The sequence below is a fragment of the Onychostoma macrolepis genome, chromosome 23 (genome assembly GCF_012432095.1).
Source record: "Onychostoma macrolepis isolate SWU-2019 chromosome 23, ASM1243209v1, whole genome shotgun sequence".
Lineage (NCBI taxonomy): Eukaryota > Metazoa > Chordata > Actinopteri > Cypriniformes > Cyprinidae > Onychostoma > Onychostoma macrolepis.
The window spans coordinates 26617479-26642216 of NC_081177.1; the positions used below are offsets into that span (position 1 = coordinate 26617479).

The following is a 24738-nucleotide window of genomic DNA, read 5'->3' on the forward strand; positions in this document are numbered from 1 at the left end:
ATTTGTAAGAAACCATCATCCAAGAATCCATCATTAAGATGTTTTTTAACCAGTCTATAATCCATAATAACATCTTAATCCTCTCTTATCAAAATCCAGAACTGTTTTGACTGTTTTTGTTTGTAAACGGTGCTTGATCTGTGCATATTTCTCTCCTGATTCACACAACTTATTATGCCATTGTGTTATGTTTTATGATAAATATGGCAGCATTATATCAGCCAATGCAGAACTCGTATCAGCCGAGCACTGGTTCATAAAGTACATTTATTTGTGTGTGTAGAGCTGGTGATTAAGAAGGAAGATTACCCATGTCTGCTGTGTGAGAGCAGCTTCCCCAGTGAAGAAGTGTTAGCTGAACATCTTCAGAGTCTTCATCAGAGAGGAAGTACAGAGGACAAAGAGTTCAAATGTCGCACCTGCGGAAAAGAGTTTCCTGTCAAACAGGCCCTGCAGCGCCAGTCAGTACCACACACACACACACACTTTCACAATATACAGCTTATAAGTGTCTCGTGTATTAATGCTGATGACCTGTTGATTTGCAGTGTTCTTCACTGTACAGAGAGCTCCGCTTCATCAGGAGACCCTTCAAAAGCTCATCAGTGTGTCCTGTGTCACAGCACCTTCTGTTCAGAGTCCAGGTACATCAATATTTAATCGTTTACATTCTAATATGCAGTCCCCATTTTCACGATCCCCTGAATATCCTGTTTGACTTGGAAATATGCCACATTTCAGAAGAGAGCAGCTAAAATTGAGTGTTTTTACGTGCAGTTTTGAGCAGCACAAAGAGGTGTGTAAAGGAGACGGTCGGTTCATCTGTAAGGTTGAGAGCTGTGGGAAAAGATTCAGAAGTAAAGACGCCCTGAAGAAACACAAAAGCAACGTCCACACAGGTTTGTCTCGCGCGCGCGCACACACATACAAGTGAAAGTGAGACTGAAGCGAGTGCGAAATTACCCGTCTGTAATGAGAGTCTAATCAGCGGCTGTTTAACATCTTCATTAATCTCTTCATTTCTGATCCGCTCTTCATCCCCTCTGTCTGTCAGATAAACGCTAAGCGCTCCCTCCCTCTCTACACTCATCTTTTCACCAGACTCTCAGCGCGTCTGTCTCTCTGCCAGAAGCGCAGACATCTGAGAAAATTAGTCAAAGACCCCTAATCGGCTGATGAAAGCGCGTATCAGAATGTTTTCAGTGTTATTGTCAGTAATTATAATTGGACAGTTTAACCACATGCAAGTGAATCAGTCATTTGCAAATGAATCCAAACAGTAAGCTATTAAGCGATTAAGCCTCAGTGCTTGTGGAAGTGCTTACAGCTACATTAATGAATGTGCATGTTTTGCTATAATACGAGTCTTTAAAGTGGACATGGAAAACAGGACACTGTTTTGAAATAAAGGCTTGATGTAAACGTTACAACGCGTAAACCAAACCTCTTTTCCATTGTTCTGTTCTGTTCGTTCTGGGCTGTAAATATCATCTCTGTTGAATTGTCAGACAGAAAATGTAAAATTAATCTAAATGGTAAAAAAGTAGATATCTCACATTATAATTAACAAAACATTATACGCTTTGCATGCCAACAGCTTGACAACTTCTATTTTACCTGTTTGTTTGCAATAAAGTTATTTTATTTACAATTATTAGTGTGAATTGTTTGCAACAAATTTTATGTTATTTATTACAATAACTTCTAACTGTGACATTAAAGCCAACCCAAGAAGCACTCTGGATGTTAAAATATTCTCACAATCACAACTAATGTCACATTCGTCACTGTACGATGAAATTCAGTGGGCGAAATTCAGTCATTTCAATGGAAATCTTGGAGTCTGGAATTTCCCTGTGCAGACTTTGCACTGGATTTAAGTTTTGTTAAACTTTGAACACACAAATTTGCTGTGGTGATCAATATATACCTATTAAAGAGACCCACCGTTTTCATTTACTCACCCTCAAGTTGTTCCAAACCTGCATGAGTTTCTTTCTTGTGTTTGAAGAATGCTGGTAACCAAACAGTTGCTGGTCTCCATTGACTTCCATTGTATTTTTTCCATACTATTGAAGTCAATGGGGACCAGAAACTGAAGGAAGAAACACGTACTTGAGGGTGAAGTTTTCATTTCTTGGTGAACTATCCCTTTAAGATTTAACAGTATGCCAGCATGCTGAAATTAACCAGTCACAGAAGGAATTTAAAGAAGCAATACAAAAAATAAATAAATACATAAAAAATAATAATAATAAAATAAAAATATTAATAATAACTGTCAGTGAGAAGATGGAAAACAATTAAACACAAAATTTTGATGTTTTTGCCACAAGAAACATTGACTAACATTTAAAGTGTATTTATTACCGAATAACATGCTAGAAAGTGTAGAATATGACCTTTTAAATTACATTTTTAAAGCCTTTTAAAATACCAGTTCTTTAAAGGGGTCATATGACGTTGCTAAAAGAACATTATTTTGTGTATTTGGTGTAATGCAATGTGTTTATGCAGTTTAAGGTTCAAAGAACACATTATTTTCCACATACTGTACATTATTGTTGCTCCTCTATGCTCCGCCTTTCTGAAACGCTTCGATTTTTTCAAAGCTCATCGTTCTGAGAAGCGAGGCATGCTCTGATTGGCCAGCTATCCAGTGCGTTGTGATTGGCCGAATACTTCAAGCGCGAGACGGAAATGTTACACCCCTTACCGTATTGCGATGCCTTGTCCCGGCGCGATGAGACTAAAACAATAAAACCCATTATAAACAAGGCATTTGTTGCATCCAGTGGGGACATAATTACTGATTATAATGACTTATACCGTCTTTTTACACGTCGCATTACATCACACCGCGTAAACATTACCATATCTGCATTTGTGATCGGAGAAACGACAAACAACAAGCGCTACTCTACACTGCTCAAAACTCACGTTTGAATAGTCAGTGGCAAATTCTTTAAATATGAAAACATACTTACAGGCTGTGAGTCAGACGCGCCAGACTGTCCTTGCAAAGTTGGAATTACCCCACTTTAGAAACAGTCTTTGAGCAGCTGGCAGCTACTCCCAGGTTCAGGAAACAGTCCTCCGTAAAATGTGCTGCACACACTCTAATATTTGGGTTGAACTGTTCTGGAACAGTGTTGTAAATGCAACTTAACCACTGATTTCCAGTTGTGTCCTCTTTTGGAAGCCCAAACAAAGTACTTTCGCTTTCACAGCGAAACACAGCGTCTCCAGGACATGGCGCCGGCGGCAGCAACAATATTACAGCGAGAATAAAAATCATGCCCTCTTTCTTTGCATATACATTTGGGCAGTGTTTTGCAAATCTTCCCACACAGTGATGTAGACATGTGGGGGTGTGTTCATATGAGCCATTTTAGGAGGGTGTGGTTGAGTCTTAACTTTTATAAAGAATATATCTTTGGTTTTGAGACTTTAGTCTTTGCAACTTCAGGGATCTTATCTATGCACAAACCGCTTGTAACACTCCAAAGAGAAAGGAAAACTTGAAATCGTATCATATGACCCCTTTAAGAACTGTTTTGAGGTGTGCACTTCCTGTTCTATGGGAAATACGTATTAGCTGACCTTTCACCCCTGTTAAATATAGTTGTTTTCATCTTGGTGTTGTACTTCATGCTGAACCAGGAACTAATTTATGTAAGCACTTCCTGATGTTTATTTGGAACTGATGCAGCGTCTCCATTAGCAGCTCCTCATGCCATCAGGATGTGTCCTGCTGCTCATGTGATGTATGATCTGTGTGTGTGTGTGTAGGGAGTGCTCGCAGGAAGTTGGTATGCACCATCTGTAATAAGAAGTGCTCATCCTCACTCAACCTGCAGGAGCACCGCAAGGTCAGATCATCCCTTCATAAATCTCCTCTTATCGTTCATCCAGTCCATCTCTTCATATTTCTTACCTTTCGCTCGTCTATTTTGGCTTTAATCTTTCTCCTTTGTCACGCCATCTATCCGTCTGTTCTTTCTCTGGCCCTGTCTCAAATGGCACCCTCAGCACTTGCAGAGATCCATACTTTTAGTCCACACTTTAGAACTAATGGAATTATGCAAATTGGGTAATGGAACGAACATGCTCAAAACTCTAGCACTGAACACAATTTGCACCACGTAATTCGCCATCTTGCAGGCATGATTTGAGTGCTTTGTTGTGAAGGATGTAGCAGATGATTAAGATCTGACATACTTTGCTGGGACCATAGAGAGCCATAGAGCACATTTGTGAATAAAACACAATTATAAATCTATGATTCTGTGTAAATGTATTTATGTAAAAAGGAGCCATATTTGCAACTAAAAGTATGACGATGACTTAATTTAAATGTGTTTGGTGCAGCACTCTACTAGCTCAGATATCATTAGATTAAACTTACTTTTATGAGCTTCTCCAAGAAAAAAATAAAAAACAGAATATGATTAATATATGAGTCTCTGATGTTTGGAAGCCTGTGTTTTTTTTTTTTTTTTTTAATTAAAAAAAAAAAAAAAAAGTAATTGCGTATGTTTCTCACAATTCTGCCTTTTAAAAAAAATATCAGAATGGCCTGATATTTGATATCCAACTTTGTTTTCTCAGAATTGCAATATATAAACTCACAAATGCATGTAATAAAGTCAGAGTTGCGAGATATAGTCGCAATTGCATGTTATAAAGTCAGAATTGCATGTATAAAGTCACAATTGTGAGATATATAGTCATAATTGCATGTAATGAGTAAAAATTGTGAGATAAAATCGCAATTGCATGTTATAAAGTCTGAATTACATGATATAAAGTCACAATTGCATGATACAAAGTCGCAGTTGCGTGTTATAAAGTCATATTTGTGTTATAATGTCAGAATTGCTTGATATAAAGTTGCAGTTGTGTTATAAAGTCAGAATTGCTTGATATAAAGTCGCAGTTGCGAGATGTAGTTGCAATTGCATGCTATAAAGTCAGAATTGCATGGTATAAACTAAGTAGGGGTGTCCCCGACTAAGGATTTACATAGTCAAATTGGAATTTTCAAATCTTGCCGATAGTCGACTGATAGTCGAATCATATGTTTGGGGGCGGGGCAAAATACCTACATTACCAAGAGTCAAGTCAGACATTTGACAGTCATAAATACTGATGTTAACACAGGCAAAATATGTAGCGGATGCCTCGCAGATATAAACGGGGTAATTAATGCTTTATGTTTTGATTAAAAGATAGTTAACATTGAATTCACAACATTTATTTACAATAGTGCTCTCATTATAACGTTATATATGTATATGACAGTAGTTATTAATAATGTTCTGCATTTCTGTTCTGAGCTGCGCGCGCTGAACATGACCAGTAGAATGAAGCATTTAGCAAGTTTTTAATCAATGGGATTTAACTGTTATCTCATATCAAATACGTTTCTTTATTTATACAACATAACGTTAATATTACGCCTTACTGGCTATTTGCACAAAATGCCCCAAATGCACACCAACATGTCTGTGCGGCTCTAAATGAACTCCTTTTGTGGACGCACAACAATGTGCAGAAACACGGCAACTAAGCTATAAAAATTCACAGCATTTTATTATAATAGTGTTCTCGTCATAATGTTATGCAGTCCATGTTATGTTATGCGTTGTTGTTTGCCCCGCTCGCGCTGAAGAGATAATTACCGTAGTACTTCAATGAAGCGCTTTACTGCAGTGTAACTCAACCAAATGCATCTTATACGAGAAAAATAATGTACACGATATATATAATCTGGCTGAAATGTTTTGTAGGGTTTGCTTGTACCCTACCTGATCGAAAAAAAAATCCAGTCTTTCACTCTGTCTGTGTCAGTTTGAGTCTTGTTAAAGTTTTAAATCCCTGCCTCCTCTGTCGGTCACGGATCATGGAAAGTGAAACTTAAATCTATAGGGGTGGTTGGATTTATTCACGCAAAATTAAATATTTATTTGAAGCTTCTTTCTTTTCAGATTGTTATTTACAGCATTATCATAATAGGCTGCATATTAACTTATTGGGAGAAAACTGGTAGTTCTATGTGAAATCAGATATTTGAGCACCTCTGCAAATATTCGACTGTGAGATTGGTAGTGGAATCAGGCTCCTCCTATCGAAGCATCGAATCATTGACTATTCGGGGTCACCCCTAATATAAAATGGCAATTGCGTGTTACGAAATTGCAATTGTGTGTAATAAAGTAAGAATTGCAAGATATAAAGTCGCAATTGTGTTACAATGTCAGAATTACGAAATATCAAGTTATATAAACTCGCAATTCAGATTTTTTTTTTTTTTCTCGCAATTGCAAGTTTACATCTCACAATTCTGACTTTGTTTCTCAGAATTGCAAGATATCAACTCACAATTGCAAGTTATAAAGTCAGAATTTCCGGATATACAGTAAACTCGCAATCCAGACTTGTTTTCTCAGAATTGTGAGATACGTCAAGTACACCATTTAGGATGAGGCCTCAGCTCTTGGATCTCACTTGAGTTCTCGACTTCCTCTTTTTCTCTTTCTTTGGCTGCTGTCTGATCCATATATGTAATTCTGTCCTCATCTGTTTCATTGTTTTTGAAAAGCTGGAAAAAATAAGAAACTTAGCCGTCTTAGACTCTGGTTTGCTCTTGTATGCCGTCCATTTCTCTCTGTCTCTCAGTTGGAGGTGGGCTTTATGTTGATGTTGTAAGGTTTTCCACTGGTGTGAGTGTGTACAGAAAGGTCGTCTTTTGTTTCACAAGCTCATCCCCGTGGCCCTTGTGAAATTTAAGAGTTGGGGAGTCCAGACTGCCCGACCTTCCTGCTGGCGTCAGGGTTCCTCTGCAAAAAGACCTGAGGAATATCAGACAAATAGCTTTATCACCATCTCCAAATCACCACAAAAGTCAGAGCTCTGAAATGGTTCCTGGTCCATTTTCTCTTGGAAAGATTCATGGATAGGCTGTGTGGGTGTCCTTTTCAAAATATATACCACTTTTTAGATGCTTTTCACTGAAACCGCAACGCTAAACTTTGGCAGAGCGAGTTGAGAGCGACAAATGAAGGTAATTTCATTTTCTGACTAAAGGAGGTAGGTGAAGAACCACAATTCAGGTTTAATGTTCTTACGACTGGAATGCATCCCAAGCTTCCACTGCTACACCAAACCAACATCCCGCTGTGTTTTGGCCTGGAGAATGCTATCGTCACTCTCTTTGCCTAAACTTGACGCAAAACAGGCACTTCCTCCTGTCAGCGTTCACTCATCAGCAGTTATCAGCGCAGCCGTTCTGAGAGCGAGTCTTTCCAGTCGCAGCTGTCCGGATTTGGCTTAAACCTGCAAGAGCATCATGATGCTCTGGTGTGCGTTTCTGATTGTTCGGCAGCGGTCAGTCTCTCAAGAGAGGAAATGCTAATGTTTCTGTAAAATTCTTCCCGTGGGTAATGTTAAATCCAAACCTGTTTGGCTCTTCTATGTCATTTTGTTTTATTGGACACTTTCTTGCTCTAAAACAAAGATGCATTCAAATGATTTAATATTATGTTATTTTAGAATGTTTTTATAATATTTCTGCCCAGGCTCATTGGAAATACGTGCCTCTTCCTAAATTCCTGCACAACTCAAAAAACATACCTATACGTACGAATCAGTGCAGTTTCTATTTGAAATGAACACTAGAGGCAGTAAAACTCTTTTATTCCTTTTCTCACAAATTATGATTTACAGGGCCAGAGTTCCAATTAAGAAAGCCTAATTTTCACACAGTATTATGTTATGACTTCAAAACAGTTTTAACATGGTGTGAGAGTTGACACTTTTGAACGTTAAGGTAATTTAAGTTTTCGGATGTTAAAAAATAAATATGAGCTCACGTTGTATCAATCACGTTTACACACTGCCTCCGAAATTTTCAACTGTCATAAAATAGTTCAGTTAAGGTTCGATTTTCTGCGTTTTTGCATCCATAGCAAGCATTTAGATAGGAAAGGATGACAAATATGAAACACGAAAAAACTCGGACTCGGTGTGCAAGCACCTTTAGCGTCTCATATACAGCTACATGTGTACGGATTTTCTAACGCAGTAGGTTTGCTAGGTAGCTCACACAATACGGCGTTGCTCTTGTGAGATGAAGTGCTCCGATATGAATCCCATGAAACTACAGGTCAACAAAACAGCTCAAACCTACATATAAGGAAGTTAAAATACCACAGTTGCATCAGCGAATGAATTTTTATAGCATTCGTTAACACTATTGGGTAGGTTTAGGATTGGGTTTGGTGTAGGCAGTATGTTATTTTCCAACACAATAGAGCATTATGGTGTGTGCACACCAAAAGCAAATGTAATTATTCGCACAAGCAGATTACATACAAAGTCAATGCAAGATGCGAATAGACGCGAATTCGCACCAGGCGATGTGAATGACATGAATTTGGTGATGTGATTGCCACAAAAGCACGATAAACACCTCAATCACATCTTCTGCACAAGTTAAAAAATTTCGACTTGAGCAGAAAATTTGCATGACGCGCAAGCCAATCAGCGAAGAGCTTAATGACACGTCCAGTGTGACACGTCCGGTTGTATCAGAATATAAAGGAAAACATTACACAATGATTTATTCACGCAAGTGACACAAAAAAATTTGTAATCTAGAGCGATAACGTGATGCGAATAATCACTTCGCTTTTGGTGTGCACACACCATTAGCCTTTTAGCAACACTTCCCACCCCAGACATTTGAATTTTGAACTGCCAAAATACGTGCCTGAAGCAGAATAATAAAAAAGTGGCCACAGTCAAGTAATGGATAACTGTTTTAGTGCCATTTATTGGACATTTCACTTTGAAACTGTGGCAAAATGCACAGTGAGTATGCGCATGTACGTAATATCGATGTTGCATCAGGTTGAATTATATCCTGGTCAATCCATTTATTGGATTTATTCTTTATCAAAAGACAGTTAGTTGGGAAGCTATTTTAGGTAATTTGTGCATACATAACACATGCACCTTTCTCAACTCATCGATGAAATCATTCTGGCATTATAGGTAGAACAGAAAATGAAACTCCCCCACAGGATGATAAATTTAAGTTTCATTTAAGTAGAATGAAGTTTAAATCTCTGTGGCCTTACTTAATTTCCTGGACTGCCCGTTATACAAACACACAGTTTGGTCGCAGACCTTTTTCCTGGCTTTCCATCCCTCTCCATCTTTGTCTGTGTAATAGATGTCAAGTCTTCCTTTTTGCACCAGACCGTGTCCATCCGACTGCAGGTCGTTTGTTGGAAAGCCTGCGAATACGATTTGCTCTGTGAGAGTGGAGACTTGAAAGACTCTGTAGAGTCTCTTCCACATGCAGACAGTTTCTCTATACATTCATAAACTGGCATGAGAAGATTACAAGTGCCAAGCATTTCACAGAAAACTAAGCCATCAGAGCTGTGCTGTGGAGCTTTTAGATCTTCCATTTACCATATTTTATGTGCTCAATACATGCATGCTGATCAACGTTTACTGTAAATGTCATCAGTGTTTATATGAATCTGCTCAATTAATATGGATTACTTTTACGATGTCTTTATGAACTTCTTGAATCGCCAAAGTTTTGGTGCATTTTGTGATACAGCTTGCCCACTGGCACATCTTACCCCACCCTTCCCTGTATAAGTCTTTATAGGTTCTCACACAGATGATGTTTAAACATAATATTTACTTGACATCTTAACTTTTAACAAAACACAATTTTAAGGAGCCATCGCTACAAAAAAGGCAATAAAATACCACTGGAAAAATCGCTCAGATTTATAGTTGGGCCGCATTTTTTTGACAGCGACAGATTATTCACAGTTGTATAAAACTTCAGTGAGTGTTTAATTGGACAATTACTTTGTGTAAAACCACTACATAGTTTCAACAGTGCAATCTGAGCAGGACTGTCAACACTATTTTATACAGTGCTACAATGCTACTATAATTGCACTAGCATGACAGTAGCTCAGACAATTTCACATATCACAGCTTTTACAGTAACAACCTGTTTGATCTAACGCGTAATGGAAAAGTTTGTGAGAGAATTATTATTATTATTTTTTTTTTATATTGCATTGTATTGTGCACAAAGCTTGAAACAAGAAAACAATTGCATACACTCCCAGAATGCTCAAGTTATTGAAGTTCATTGAATCGGCTTATTCTTAAAGTTCTAAAATGATTGTTATCCCTCAATAGTGTTCATTATAGCTTGTAACAATCTATATTTAATTTAGTACAACTAATGTTCTTGCTTGATGTTAAGGTTGCTGCTGCCTCTTTAAATGGCTTCAATGTAGGTGGCTTTATGTTAGTAGTGTGTAGTGTAGCCAGCTACACTTCAAAAGAGTTAGTAGCTACACATTTCTAATAATTTCAAGTAGTTAAACTAAATTATTTGAAGCTTGTAGCTTGGAAAGATAGTGTTTCAAAGTACTTCAAAACTGGTTTTACATCATGCATTGTGACACATGTGGCGCCTTGTTTTCATCATACTGGATGAAGTAGCAGAGAAAATGTGACAGTTTTATTATTGACCGTTTATAATTTTCAACGGAAACTGACTGGCTGGAGTTCACAGTAATTTGTACCTCCTGATTCCCTGTGAGAAATCGGACTGAAATGTTCAGACAGACTGAAATGTGAACATTTTTCAGCTGAAGAGCAGAATTGTGTTTAGCAGCGGAGTTATTCAAAACCGCTCAGAAGTTTAATTACATTTCCATCTGTCCGTGTGTGTGTGTGTCGTCCTCTGTGAGTTGGGTTAAGGATATTTTCAAGGTCACACACCAAGAACAGGCAACTAAATCCCACCCAAGAGTTCAACAATCACCCTCAACGGTCCATTAAAAGACCTCAGATGTGTTCTGGTCATTACGTTCATACACAGAGCGCTCAAATCTGGTCTGGTCTGTCAGTGTGTTGTACTTTGTGGTTACTAAACACAATTGGTGACGCTGAAAGTTCACTGTTTGAAAGTTATTGTTTTGAGCCCTCAAAGGGCCCTCATGTCATTTCAAACAAAGGATTTGTGAGAAACGTGTTTTAGTTCCATACAATGGAATTGAATGGTAACCAAAATAGTTTGTTTCAAAATATCTTCTTTTGGGTTTTGCAAAAGAAGGAAAGTCATAAATGTTTGAAGCGACATGAGGGTGAGTAAATGATGACAGAAATGTATTTTTTAGATCTTTCACTTTCACAGTATTTTTTGTACTTACACAATACATTTTGTTTGGTGTATTTTCAGGTTCATGAGATATTTGACTGTACTGACTGTGATAAAAAGTTCATCTCCACGAATCAGTTGAAGCGACACATGATCACACACTCTGGTAAACAACATACACTACATACAAGTAATGTAATTACACCAGCAAAAGCTAGTTTACTGAGATGTTGTGTTTGTGATGTGTGTGTAGAAAAGCGTCCGTACACCTGTGACATCTGCAGCCGAAGTTTCAAGCGTCTGGATCAGGCCACGGCTCATAAGATCATCCACAGTGAGGATAAACCGTACAAATGTAAGCTCTGCTGGAAAGAGTTCGCCCACCGCAACGTCTACAAGAACCACAAAAAGGTACCAGTCAGTGTGTGTGCGTTTGTTCTTGATGTCTTGAGAGGCCTTCGTTTGTTCCAGGTCAAAGTCAGGCAGAGCGGCAGAATTAACAGGAAAGACATATGGTTGGACGGACAGATCGATCCGACAGATTTTTGGCCAAATAAACTGCTGTCATCTTATCTTAATGGAGATCTGGAGCCCAATCAGCCACTGTGGAGCCTAATCAAAACCTTCAGCCTAACCCTGACCTGTAGGGACCCCGCACGACCCCTGACCTTTACACCCTGCAGATAACATTAACCCCAAAACCCCACACAGCTCTGAACACAGAGAGTGTGTGAAAGAAAGAAAAGAACACAGAAAGCAACATTCAAAACTAATAAGACAACATTTGCTTTCCTAATAAATGACTCTAATCAATAATACATGAAAACCTTTTCTAAATATAATAACATTCTCTGCTTTTGCTTTTTTTTTTTGCTTCTTACTGATTTGACCAAGGACACTTAATATCCACTTCATTTTTACAAAGTTTTCAAAAGTTTTTGATTCCAATGTCCCTCAGATATGATGACCACTTAGGATGGGACCCCTTCCAAAATATAATATAATGTATATAACTAATTATTTTACTACTATTTATATCATTTACAATAATAACTATTTATGATACTATATATTAATTGTGATATTATAAAATCAACTAAATTTAACTGTAAATTTAAATGATTGTTTTGTATCAAATTTAATTTTTCTTCAACTGACCTGGTCGAGTCAGTGGAGCACATTTTTACTTGCCTTGCCAAAATTTGCACTGGCTCCACCACACATGCACACAAAAAGAATTATAAAAAAATATTAAAATATTGTTTTCATTGTTTTTTTTTTCGAACCCATATAACCTTGTTTTGTAATAAATGAGGTTATTGTTGATACCAGTGAAATTTTACCATTTTTAATTCCACCTTTGACACTACAGCAATTCTGTCAACTGTCCCGACTCAGAGCATCTTTTATGTACATTTCATTAATATCTAAAATAGATTGTCCATCCAATGAAAGTCCACACAATGAAAGTCTATTCAACCATACTTGCCTCACTTGTTCTTACAGATTGGACAGCTACAGTACGTTTGAGCTTCTGTTTACCATATTTGATACATACTATGTATGTGTTGATCAGACCGACCTAAATTAATCTGCTCAATATATAATGTGAAAGTGTCTCTTAAGAAGACTTTTATTAAACTGTTGGATTCATATGGATTGCATTTAAGTTGTCTTCGTGAACTTTTTGAAGTGTCAACATTTTGGGTAAGTGGACTTACAATGGAGGGACAGGAATCTGTCAGTTTTCATTAAGTATCTTAATTTGTGTTATGAAGATGAATGAAAGTCTTACAGGTTTGGAACTACGGGAAGGTGAGTAAATAATGACAGAATTCTCATTTTTTGTTGAACTATCACTTTAAGTGCACAATAACGTTGATAGCCCTAAAAATACATTTTTGAAATCTGAAAAAGCAATACCAACCTTTACTGAACGAGCCACCAAAATATGGCGCATTATGGAAATTTAATGCATCACGAATGGTGTTTCATGTTGTTGTTGATTCATTAATGAAACCTTCAGTTTGTTAATCACTTCTCTGATCTGTTTTCTGTCTGCAGACTCATTCAGAAGAAAGGCCTTTCCAGTGTGAGGAGTGTAAGGCCCTCTTCCGCACCCCGTTCTCCTTACAGCGCCACCTCCTCATTCATACCAGTAAGTGTCTGTATTTGTGCATATACTCGTGAGTAAATGTGAGCAGCTCAAAGCATCCTGACGCTCAAATCAGCCCCCGTCCAGACTGACATGAGCCTCTCCATCGGCCCCCAGCGGCCCCCAACACTCTTAAAAATAAAGGTGCTTAAAAGGTTCTTCACAGCGATGCCATAGAAGAACCATTTTTGGTTCCACAAAGAAGCATTCAGTCAAAGGTTCTTTAAAGAACCAGCTCTTTCTTACCTTTTTATAATCTGAAGAACCTTCTTTCGCCACAAAGAAGCTTTTGTGAAACAGAAAGGTTCTTCAGATGTTAAAGGTTCTTTATGGAACCATTTAGACAAAAAGGTTCTTCTATGGCATCGTGAAGCACCTTTATTTCTAAGAGTGAAAGCCTGGGCTCTGTGTCTGCGAGTGCAGGGGCTCCTGGAGCCGACTGGTCCAGGCAGGATGGTCCTCCGCGCTGCTCTGCCCAGTCTAGACTGATCACACTGAGATTATTGAGCTGGAGGAATTTCCTGCTGTCCTCCCCAAAGACTCTCTCTCATACACACACACGTATATGGAAATACTGGGCTAACACTCTTTTATGTATCTGGAGGGCAGGGGTTGTGCAGTGGGTTTGGATTTGTGCATGGTTGCTGTGATGTGTGCTGTATTTACAGTATGTGTGTGTGTGTGTGTGTGTGATCACTTACGGCCCACTGTGACATAATCTGTTCCATCTGTGTCAATATTTGGTTTTGAAATAAAGCTGTTTTTGTGACCATCTATTAAACACACATTATCGTTTTTAAAAGGCCCGAGTGGCTCAGTAGGGTAAGTCCTCCACAAATATTTCACAAACACCTCCCCCCTGTCTGTGTGTGTGTGTGTGTGTGTGTGTGTGTGTGTTTGTAGTTTAGATCATCTTCACTGCCTTTTGGCATAGTATAATTTACACTAAATCAAATATAAATATTTGCATTGCAAAAGCTATTGACAAATCCACTAGTCTTTTGTTATTATTGGCATTGTGCTTGATCGCTTGACCGATTAACAGAAGTGTTATCTCTCCATTGGTTAATTCCCAAAATCAACAGATTTTGAGTATATATGTTAAAAATGATATAGCTTAAATGTGCACATTGCAACTGCTGTAATTAAATTGTTTAGCCTATGCACTACCATTCAAAGCTTTGGGGTCAGTAAGAGTTTATTTTTTTTATTTTTGGAAAGAAATAATACTTTTATTTAGCAAGGGTACATTAAATTGATCAAAAGTGACATTAAAGACATTTATGTTACATACGATTTCTATTCATGCTGTTCGTCTAAACTTTCTATTAATCAAAGAATCTTGAAAAAAAAAAATGCTACTGTTTCCACAAAATGCTTAAGCAGCAACTGTTTTCAACATTGATAATAAATGTTTCCTGAGCAGCAAATCAGCATGTTAGAATGATTTCTGAAGGATCATGTGACACTGAAGAGTGGAGTAATGATGCTGAAAATTCAGCTTTGTATTGCATTTTATTAAAACATATAAAAACAGTTATTTTAAACTAATATTTCACAATATTACTGTATTCTACTGTATTAGCATTAGTTAAGTACATTAGTTAACATGAATTAATAATGAAAAATACTCCTAAAGCATTTATTATTAGTTTATTAATTTATTTTTCAACATTTACAAACTGTTAAAGGGGTCATATGACGTTGCTAAAAAGAACATTATTTTGTGTATTTGGTGTAATGCAATGTGTTTTATGCGGTTTAAGGTAAAAAAAACACATTATTTTCCACATACTGTACATTATTGTTGCTCCTCTATGCTTCGCTTTTCTGAAACACGTATATTTTTACAAAGCTGATTGTTCTGAGAAGAAAGGTGTGCTCTGATTGGACAGATATCCAGTGCGTTGTGATTGGCCGAATACCTCAAGCGTGAGACGGAAATGTTACGCACCTTACCGTGTTGTGATGCCGTGTCCTGGCGTGACGAGACAAAAACAATGAAACCCATTATAAACGAGGCATTTGCTGCATCCAGTGGGGACATAATATAAAACATACTTACAGGCTGTGAGTCAGACGCGCCAGACTGTCCTTGCAAAGTTGTAATTGCCCAACTTTATAGAAACAGCCTTTGAGCAGCTGGCAGCTACTCCCAGGTTCAGGAAACAGTCCTCCGTAAAATGTGCTGCACTAATATTTGGGTTGAACTGTTCTGGAACAGTGTTGTAAATAAAACTTAAGCACTGATTTCTAGTTGTGTCCTCTTTTGGAAGCCCAAACAAAGTACTTGAGCTTTCGCAATGAAACACAGCGTCTCTGTGTAAGAAAATCACGCCCTCTTTTTTTGCGTATACATTTGGGTGGTGTTATGCAAATCTTCCCACACCTTGACGTAGACCTGTGGGGGCATGTTTAAATGAGCCGTTTTAGGGGGGAGTGGACAAGTCTTAACTTTTATAAAGAATATCTCTTTGGGATTAAGACTTTAGTCTTTGCAACTTCAGGGATCTTATCTATGCACAAACCGCTTGTAACACTCCAAAGAGAAAGGAAAACTTGAAATTGCATCATATGACCCCTTTAAAATCAAAAGTTGCATCTGTTAATGTTATTTAACTGACATGAGATAACATGAAAAGTATTGAAAAAGTTTTACCAAAAAAAAAAAATCTTACCAACCTAAACTTTTAAATGGTAAACCTACATGATATTCATCGTTTTCAGACTTTTCTGTTCTGTTCACCTATGACTATCAACAGGGCACAGTAATAGTGGTGAATACAAAAACACAATGTACTGAAAATTCACATTTAGATCTGATGCCATTCTGCCCACTTTTCACAATCCAGTCAATGGAAAGATAAAACCAAGTCTCATCTTACATTCTGTTCTTTTTGGATATTGTGTCACACAGAAGTAAAATGGATTATGAATGTAATTTCAGGTTGATTGATTATTGAATGATTTTTTTCACTGAAGCAAAATGCTGTACAAAGTGACACAGTCACAGCCAGTGGGAACATATTTGATGTAGGATTTTGGACCAGCTATCAAAAATGTTTAATGCAGAATGCTGTTAATGCTTAGGCAAAGAATACAAGCTAGTCTCTCAATATCAGGAGAGCAAATACCTCCATCACCTTTCCCAGAATTCAAAGATCAGCAAAGATCTAAAATCAAAGCTTACAAGTGGAGTTTCAATACTGACTGAAATTACGGACACACCAACAAACCTTTGTGGATTGTGGACTACAATCAGTTTCTGACCGGACCTGCTTACATGACGGAGCTACAGAACGACATTACCAGTTTCTTATAAGAAGGCATCACACAACCTTATGAGCTCTGATATGTGTCCAAATACCAACAAAACCACATCAAGAATAAAGAGATTGACTGGTACGGAAAAGAAGGAAGATTAACATCTCAAGTGATGACAAGGCTGGCATAGCCGCTCTATGTTCCCATTAATTTAAATACATTGTTCATAGTCCAGGTTTTTATAACCCAGCATTCAGTCTGTTCTGCTGGTGATTAGATGCGGTGACGTGTTGGAATCGATTCAACCATTTATAGACCAGAACTAGAGTTTTGGCACAGACTGCGTATTTGCATTGTTTGAGCTGAAGAGCTTTTCACAGCACATATGTATGATTTGAAGAAAGCTTTAGAAGAGCAACAGACTGCCTTCTTCTGAAAAGAACTGTGAGAGATAAACATTTCACCTCTTTTCCTACCTGATCTTTTATCATTCCTCATTAAATCTCTCCATCTTTCAAAACAACAGGAAACTGAAGGTTCACATCCTTTTCTTCTAAAGCAAAAAGTGGCTCATAAAAGAATAATGGGACAATTTTGACTCTGAGGGCAGCAAAATGGGTTCGGACACAAAGCGAGTCCCTGTTAAGCTACGCTTTTCAAAGGGCCGTGAACATTTTTCTAAAGTTTGGCGTCTCAGGAAGTCTGGGTGTGTGATTTAGAATGGGATGCTTGAATCGCTGTGGCACTGTGACTGCAATCATGTGCCTTTTCTGCTCTTCTCCCTCCAGGTGAGAGAACGTTTAAGTGCGACCAGTGTGACGCCACCTTCAAGCGCAAGGACACACTCAACGTGCACATCCAGGTCGTACACGATGGCCACAAGAAGTACAAGTGTGACCTGTGTGAGAAGGCCTTCGTCACGCCATCTGTGCTCAAGAGCCACAAGAAGGTGAGTTCAGAATCAGACGCTTGGCACTAAAATACAGAATAATCCAAGATCTCATCAGTGTCAAAACATTTCATAATAAGCTGACCCACACAAAATCTGTAGACGCAGATCTCTGCAGAAAGCCTTGGCTCATTTGAATTTGAAACTCTATTTAGTCATAGTTCTACATATGCCCTGACTCATTGTGTTTGCTTATTCAATATTTTTTGGCTAATTCAACAATGCTGTCAGCTACCAATAAGAGTATAAATGTGAGGTCACATTTAGCGTTCGACAAATTTTCACACTCATTTCAATAGGAATCCTTGCTTGAGGAACGGGTTCAAGATGAGCTGTGTGTGAGCTGTGATTCATACATCACTACATTATTGACAATAGACCGTGGTTCTTTTTGCCTAAAAAATTTTAACAAAATTGCCACTAAATATTATCAGCTCTGTGTAGTTTTAAAACATTCAAATCAGTCTGCACATTCCATACCGGTCTGAGTTTGTGTGCTCACACACTGTATGGATGGTCCAGAAATGAAATGTAAGAAAAAATAAATAAATCTGATTTGTCGTTTTATTATTTTATTTTATTTTATTTTATTTTATTTTATTTTATTTTATTTTATTTTATTTTATTTTATTTTATTTTATTTTATTTTATTTTATTTTATTTTATTTTATTTTATTTTATTTTATTTTATTTTATTTTATTTTATTTTATTTTATTTTATTTTATTTTATTTTATTATTTTATTTTATTATTTAATTGGGTTTAATTTAATTTAATTTAATCTTGAACAATTCTGATTGGTTAATCATGACATCCTGTGTTCAAAAACCATCTATTTTATAACATAGCTATGATAGTTTTATATCTCTTTTAATCACTCTTCGCTGATTTTTCACATAATACAATAACTCAAAAGTTTGTTCATTTATTTTTTTTTATTTTAGCTATGTAATAAGCAGCATAATGTACAATCAGTCAGTCAGTGTCATAAAGAGCAGAGCAATCAATATGCCTCCACTTAAATTTTGTGGTGAAATATGACATTTTGTAAGATTTACCCAATGTGTGTTTTATGGAACAATTACAGTTTCAATATAAAAAAGCAGTTAAGCTCTTTTCTAATATAAGCACTTTTATTTCTCCGTTGAAAAACTTTTATTTATTTTTCAGCTGAAGTTTGCTCACATATAATCCAGCACGTTAATGTTTCCCATCTGTTTCCTCACACACAGTGAAACTGAATTCCATAATCATCTTATATCCTGCACATTGTATAACCAGCAGTCCCTCCAATCATAACGGAGCATGGCTCGATCATGATTTATTGCCCCATCCACACAGAAGATGATTGTACTCACATACCTTCAACTTCATATTCAATTTCATCTCAGATTTATACTTCAGTTAAAGCACTTAACACGAACAGCAGCACAGTGACACCAAACTCTATATAGTTTAAAAGCCATGTATGTGATTACAGTTGAGATAGCATGGGCTGAATTTGACATTGTTTCATCCAATTTCAGACAGGACTGAAATGTGACCTGCTGCTGGCACAAGAGTAAAGAAGCTTTATCATATTCAATTACTTTCTGACAGCATGAGGAGAATAGAGGCCCAGCTGCATGTCAGATCACTGATATGATCCTCTTAAACAGTAGTTATTGTGATCATGAAATCAAAATCGACCCTTATTGTGTAGTAAATGTCCCTTATTGTGCACAATTCATCAGTGAACATTATTCAAAATGTCAGGTTTCAACTCTACAGAAAGTGTTTTTTTTGGGGGAATTTAAACTTCATAAAGTTCTACATTCGCTTTGTGTATTTGTTTATTAAAGCAATAGGCTAATTAACACACACAAAAAATAGACATCACTTGTTCGCCAATGGATCCTCTGCAGTGAATGGGTGCTGTCAGAATGAGAGTCCAAACAGCTGATAAAAACATCACAATAATCCACACCACTCCAGTCCATCAGTTAATGTCTTATGAAGAGAAAAGCTGCAGTTTTTAAGAAACAAATCCATCATTAAAAGGTTTTTAACTTCAAACTGTTGCTTCTGGCTAAATAGAGTCCTCTATCTGAAATACTGCTTTCTTCAGTGAAAAAGTCCATCACCTTGGAGTGTAAAGGTGTGATCACCTTCACTGTAGTTTGCCAAATTTTCACGGGTTTTTCATGCTAGCTTAACTAAGACCACATGGGTGGCAAAATGTCTAAACAAAAATAGCATAGTTAAACACTTTTCATATTTTTAAAAAGAACTGTGAACCAAAATTAAAATTACACCATATATTGACTGTCGTGATATTTCAGAATGGTTTTGAAAGAACACAAAAGTAATTATAGAAGGTCCTGACTGCACTGGAGTGGACAATATCATGCTCAATTACTAGATTGTAATCTTTGGGTGAACTATTCCTTTAATTATCTTTTTTTTTTTTTTTTTTCGGTCCTTAGTTAGGAAAGAAGTGGTATCATATGCTACCACACACTTGTATTTATCACTCCTTCCCTGTAATCTCTCTCTCTCTCACATACACATTGTCATGATAGATGGATTCTGGGCTTTCTTTTTAAGCAAAAAGCTCTTTTATCTTGATGGAGTGTGTGACAACTGAACCTTTACTGTATTATTATGGAATTTTGTGTGTGTGTGTGTGTGTGAGAAAGTGAGTGTGACTGTTCGTCACCTAAGAGTGTTTGTGTAATACGGTTATGTAAGGAATAATATACACAGTCAGCTGGTAATTATTGCAGAATATATTTTTTTTAATACTTGAAAAAGTCTCATGCTCACTAAGGCTGCATTTATTTTATTAAAATACTGTAAAGCAGTATTTTTTTTTAAATAGTATTACAATTTAAAATAACCGTTTTCTATTTGAATGTATTGCAAAATTAAATTTATTGCTGTGATCAAAGCTGAAGTCTTCAGTGTCACATGATCCTTCAGAAATCATTCTGATATGCTGATTTGCTGTTCAAAAAACATTTATTTAGTTACTATTAATGTTGAAAACAGCTGGCATTTTTTGTTGTGATATTTTTTTCAGGATTTGATGAATAGAACGTTCAAAAGAACGGCATTTGTTTGAAACATAAATCTTTATAATAATTTAAACAACTATCACTTTTGATCAATTTAATCCATCCATGGTGAATATAAATATTTATTAATTTAATTGGCTTTATTATTATTACATGAGAAAAAAAACAGAGCATAAGAAAGATAAGAAACTTGTACAGTATAATACAAATCTATTTGATTGCAAAATGCCACAATTGACCAATCAAAATGAAGTACTGCAGGAAGCTATAAGATATTTCAGTCATAGTACAGTCACAAAAAGGACTGTTGCAGTGTTTTACATAATGTTAAGTGTCGTGTCCAGCTCCTTGACACAAACAAACCCCAACGTAATGGTGCACAGACGCATCTGGTGGACATGTGTGAGCGTCAGTGAGTGTGCACAGGTTTTTACACAACATCACAGGAGCATTTTAAAGGATTCGACAGAAAGAGTGATGGTGTTTTAAACTGTCTTTCTGCACTATATGAGTGAGTGATGTACTGTAGAGGGGGGTCAAGATATAGGGAGAGGAGAGGAAGTGATGGATGTGAGGAAGTGGAGATGGGAGGGCAGCGATAAGAGGTGGGAAAGGAAGTGAGAGGGAAAAGGGAGGAAAAGAGGAAAAAGATAAAGAGATGGAGAAAATAGCAGGAGGTGGAGGAGCTGGTGCAGTTATTCCCTCCAGCGCTCGGAGATAAGCCCTGCTTACAGCAGCTTCATGGGAGTATGGCCCAAGAATGATATGATTCATATGTTTTCCTTAAACTTTAACAATAGCGCTCATGTCATTGCTATGAATAAAGATCTGTGTGAGAATATACATTCTCAGCGGTTTACATAAGTGATGGAAGGAATAGTGTACCCAAATATGAAATGATCTCACCATTTTACATAAGTCATACCAGTTTAGAATGACATTTATTGTCATTTTAAACTAATTTGACTTTCTTTAATAAAATCTCTTGCTCACAGGTTTTCCCACGATCTACACACAATGTTTATTGTGGCCATGGGTGTTAAGCCCCCAAAATGAAAACCACCATAAATGTTACTCATGTACTCATTTATTTTGGTCCTCTAGAGCCATATGGCAGCTTTGCATGAGAAAAAAATCCAAAATATAAGAATGTTATAGTAGGATTATGTTCCCCCTAAGTAAACTGTTAAATAATTGCTGTGACCAATCGAGTCAATGATTTGAACTCAAGAACCAGATCAATGAATCGGTTATTTTCAGTCAACCTGATAATTCAGTTTAGAAAACAGACTGAATTGTTTGGAATGATTCACATCAGTTCACATTGATTCAGTTCAAATTACATCAGTTCAAATCACATATCAGTTAAGTCAACTTTTAAGTTGTTCAAATCACTTCAGGTCAGATCATTTAAAATCAGTTCATATCGCTGCAGTTTAAATTAGTTCAGATCAGCCCATTTCAAATCACCTCAGTTTGGATCACTGCATGTCCCTTTCATTCAGATCACCTCAGTATAAATCAAATCAGTTTAGATCACCTTATAAATCGCCTTAGTTCATATTAATTAAAATCAACTCAGTTCAGACCATGTCAGCTTGGTTCAATTCAGTTCAAATAACATCAGTTCAGAACTGATCATTTCAGGTTAGTTCAGATGAACTCAGTTTGGATCACTTAATTTCTGGTCACTACAGTTTCGATCATTTAAGTTCAGAACAGTTCAGATCACATAAGCTCAGTTCAAAACACATCAGTTTGGATCAGTTCAGGTCAAATTCATTCAGATCACCCTAGTTTAGATGAATTCAGATTGCTTCAAGTCTGATCAGCTCAGTTTAGATCACTTAGGGTGTATTCACACCTGTCTTGTTTGGTTCGATTGAATCGAACTCAAGTTCGTTTCCCCTCTTGGTGCAGTTCTTTTGGGCAGGTGTGAATACAGCAATTGCACTTGGGTGTGCACCAACAACCGTACCGAGACCGAGCTGAAGAGGTGGTCTCGGTCCGCTTCCAAACGAACTCTGGTGCAGTTTGTTTAAGGTGTGAATACGACCCGACCTCAATCCGACCAAATTGCAGAAACCACGCTCAGAAGACAGCTTGCACATGTAGTGCTGTTTTTTTTTTTTTTGCATTTCAGTCACTTGTTTTTAAACCACAAATGCTTAAAAATGCATGCAAATGATAAGTTTTTGTGATCATGGCGCACAGCAACGTGACATGAGCATGCTAAATAGGCTAAAGCTTGCGCAAAAGTTACCATGTATATGTTGGCGGGAAATAGTAAGGAGATATTTGAATTATTTATTAATAAACTAGTGTTTTCTGAGTCAGTGTCGCAAAGATGAAATTGATGATCCTGACTCGCCATCTCATCATTAAATGCGCCTTTAGAAAGAAAAACATCTTTATGGATCATGAGTTTTTGTTTTGGATTTGAATTATTTCGTTTTGTAGTCATTTAAAGCTTTCTATAGATATATTCATCATGTATGTAAGGAAAACATTCGCTGAGTTTCGGTTCATTTATGTGAAGCGCTCCTGCTCAAGATGGCAAGCACATCCTGTTTGTTTTCTTTATTTAAGAAAAGCACAACGTTTTACAATGTGCACACAAATACAAATAGACCATTTATAGTTCCAAACGATGCATTATTCTTACCTTTATGAGCAAAAATGACGGCGTATTTAATTTGCTTCCACTGATGTCCTGAAGCGCGCTTCAGCTTCCACTCAGCACAAACGATTGGATATGCGCCTAATAGCGCACATTTATCTAGGCTAATTGTTTAAACTAACATTGTGATAAGCTTTAAGTATTTTATATCTACAGATTTTATTGTCTCATATAATGCTCATATGTTTCTTCATATTGCGTTAGTATCTGATAACACCAAGACTTCGCACACTGGCACGATGGATTAGAAGTGGCATTGTAATGCATTATAAATGTACCAAATCCTTGTTATTGTACTAAATAACGAGTGTAAAATTGTACCTTTTACATCCTAGTCTACATTTTAATATTAGAAACGGTTAGTATTAGATGCCAGATAGCCTATTTATTAAGACTCTGGATAATTGATTTTTAGAATATAGATCACGGTTCTCCTAAGATTCTGAAGCAAATCATTAGACAAATACAAAATAATATGTAGGCTAATTCACTTAGGTTTCTTACAAAAAATTATTTAAATGAGTGTAAAATTTTATAAATGAGCCAATTAAAATAAAAATATGTAAAATATTATTTGAAATATATGAATTTGTTTCGTTTTTGAACGAATCTCTTGATTGAATGAATTAGACATTGTACATTACATTTTAACAGTTCGCTACCTTCTGGCATAACGTAACATTTATAATACGCAGGTGCTCAGAGGATGCTAGATCAATGACAGGGGGAGCTGGGAAATAGTAAATATGACCAAAACAGGTTATTATTATTATTATTATTATTATTATATTAATAATAAAATCGCTGTAGGTGTATTTCAAGTATTTATCGCGCAATCTTTTTTTTTTTTTTTTTCCTGCGGAAAGAACATAAAATACTTATTCATTTTTGGATGTGCTTTCTGTCGTCTCATGCAGTCTCTGTGGATGGGCCACGTCGCAACAATGAACCGGCTCACAGACATAAACTAAACTGAAACAAATCTATAGAAAGCTTGAAATGTCTAACTAATTCAAATAACAAAAAAACGAATATTCTCTAATTATGTAGTCTGTATGAAAATGTGCACGTCCATTAGCCTACTGTGGAAATGGAGAGTCAGCGCCGGCGTTTGCAGCCGACACTAACTGAGAAAGCACTAGTTTAGTAATAAATAATTAAAATGTCTACTTTTTCCCTGATGCATTCATAATTATTAGCTATTTTGCTGGTGCTTTGCAGCAAGCTTTATGCGCACGCTTGAGCGCTGAATATAGGCTATAATACGCCTAAATGCTTATTAAAAGATGGTTTAGTAGGTTATTATATTAATATATTTGATATAAACGTTCAACTAGTTTACTAGAAAAATCCATAGTCGGGGGCTGGCCTAGCCTACTTGGCACAAGGAACCGATCCATTTTTAAAAATAAAATGCTGTGACAT

At 36.7% G+C, this 24738-nt stretch overlaps 1 protein-coding gene across 1 annotated transcript in view; it reads left to right on the plus strand.

Moving 5' to 3' along the window:
* Positions 1-24738, plus strand: part of prdm5 (PR domain containing 5) — a 73198-nt gene that overhangs the window by 16166 nt on the left and 32294 nt on the right. The window contains exons 5-12 of the mRNA XM_058764107.1: positions 284-461; positions 549-644; positions 778-899; positions 3793-3872; positions 11291-11375; positions 11463-11620; positions 13274-13367; positions 17417-17577. Of these exons, the coding sequence (XP_058620090.1) occupies positions 284-461; positions 549-644; positions 778-899; positions 3793-3872; positions 11291-11375; positions 11463-11620; positions 13274-13367; positions 17417-17577 (974 nt within the window). The remainder of the gene's footprint in view (positions 1-283; positions 462-548; positions 645-777; positions 900-3792; positions 3873-11290; positions 11376-11462; positions 11621-13273; positions 13368-17416; positions 17578-24738) is intronic.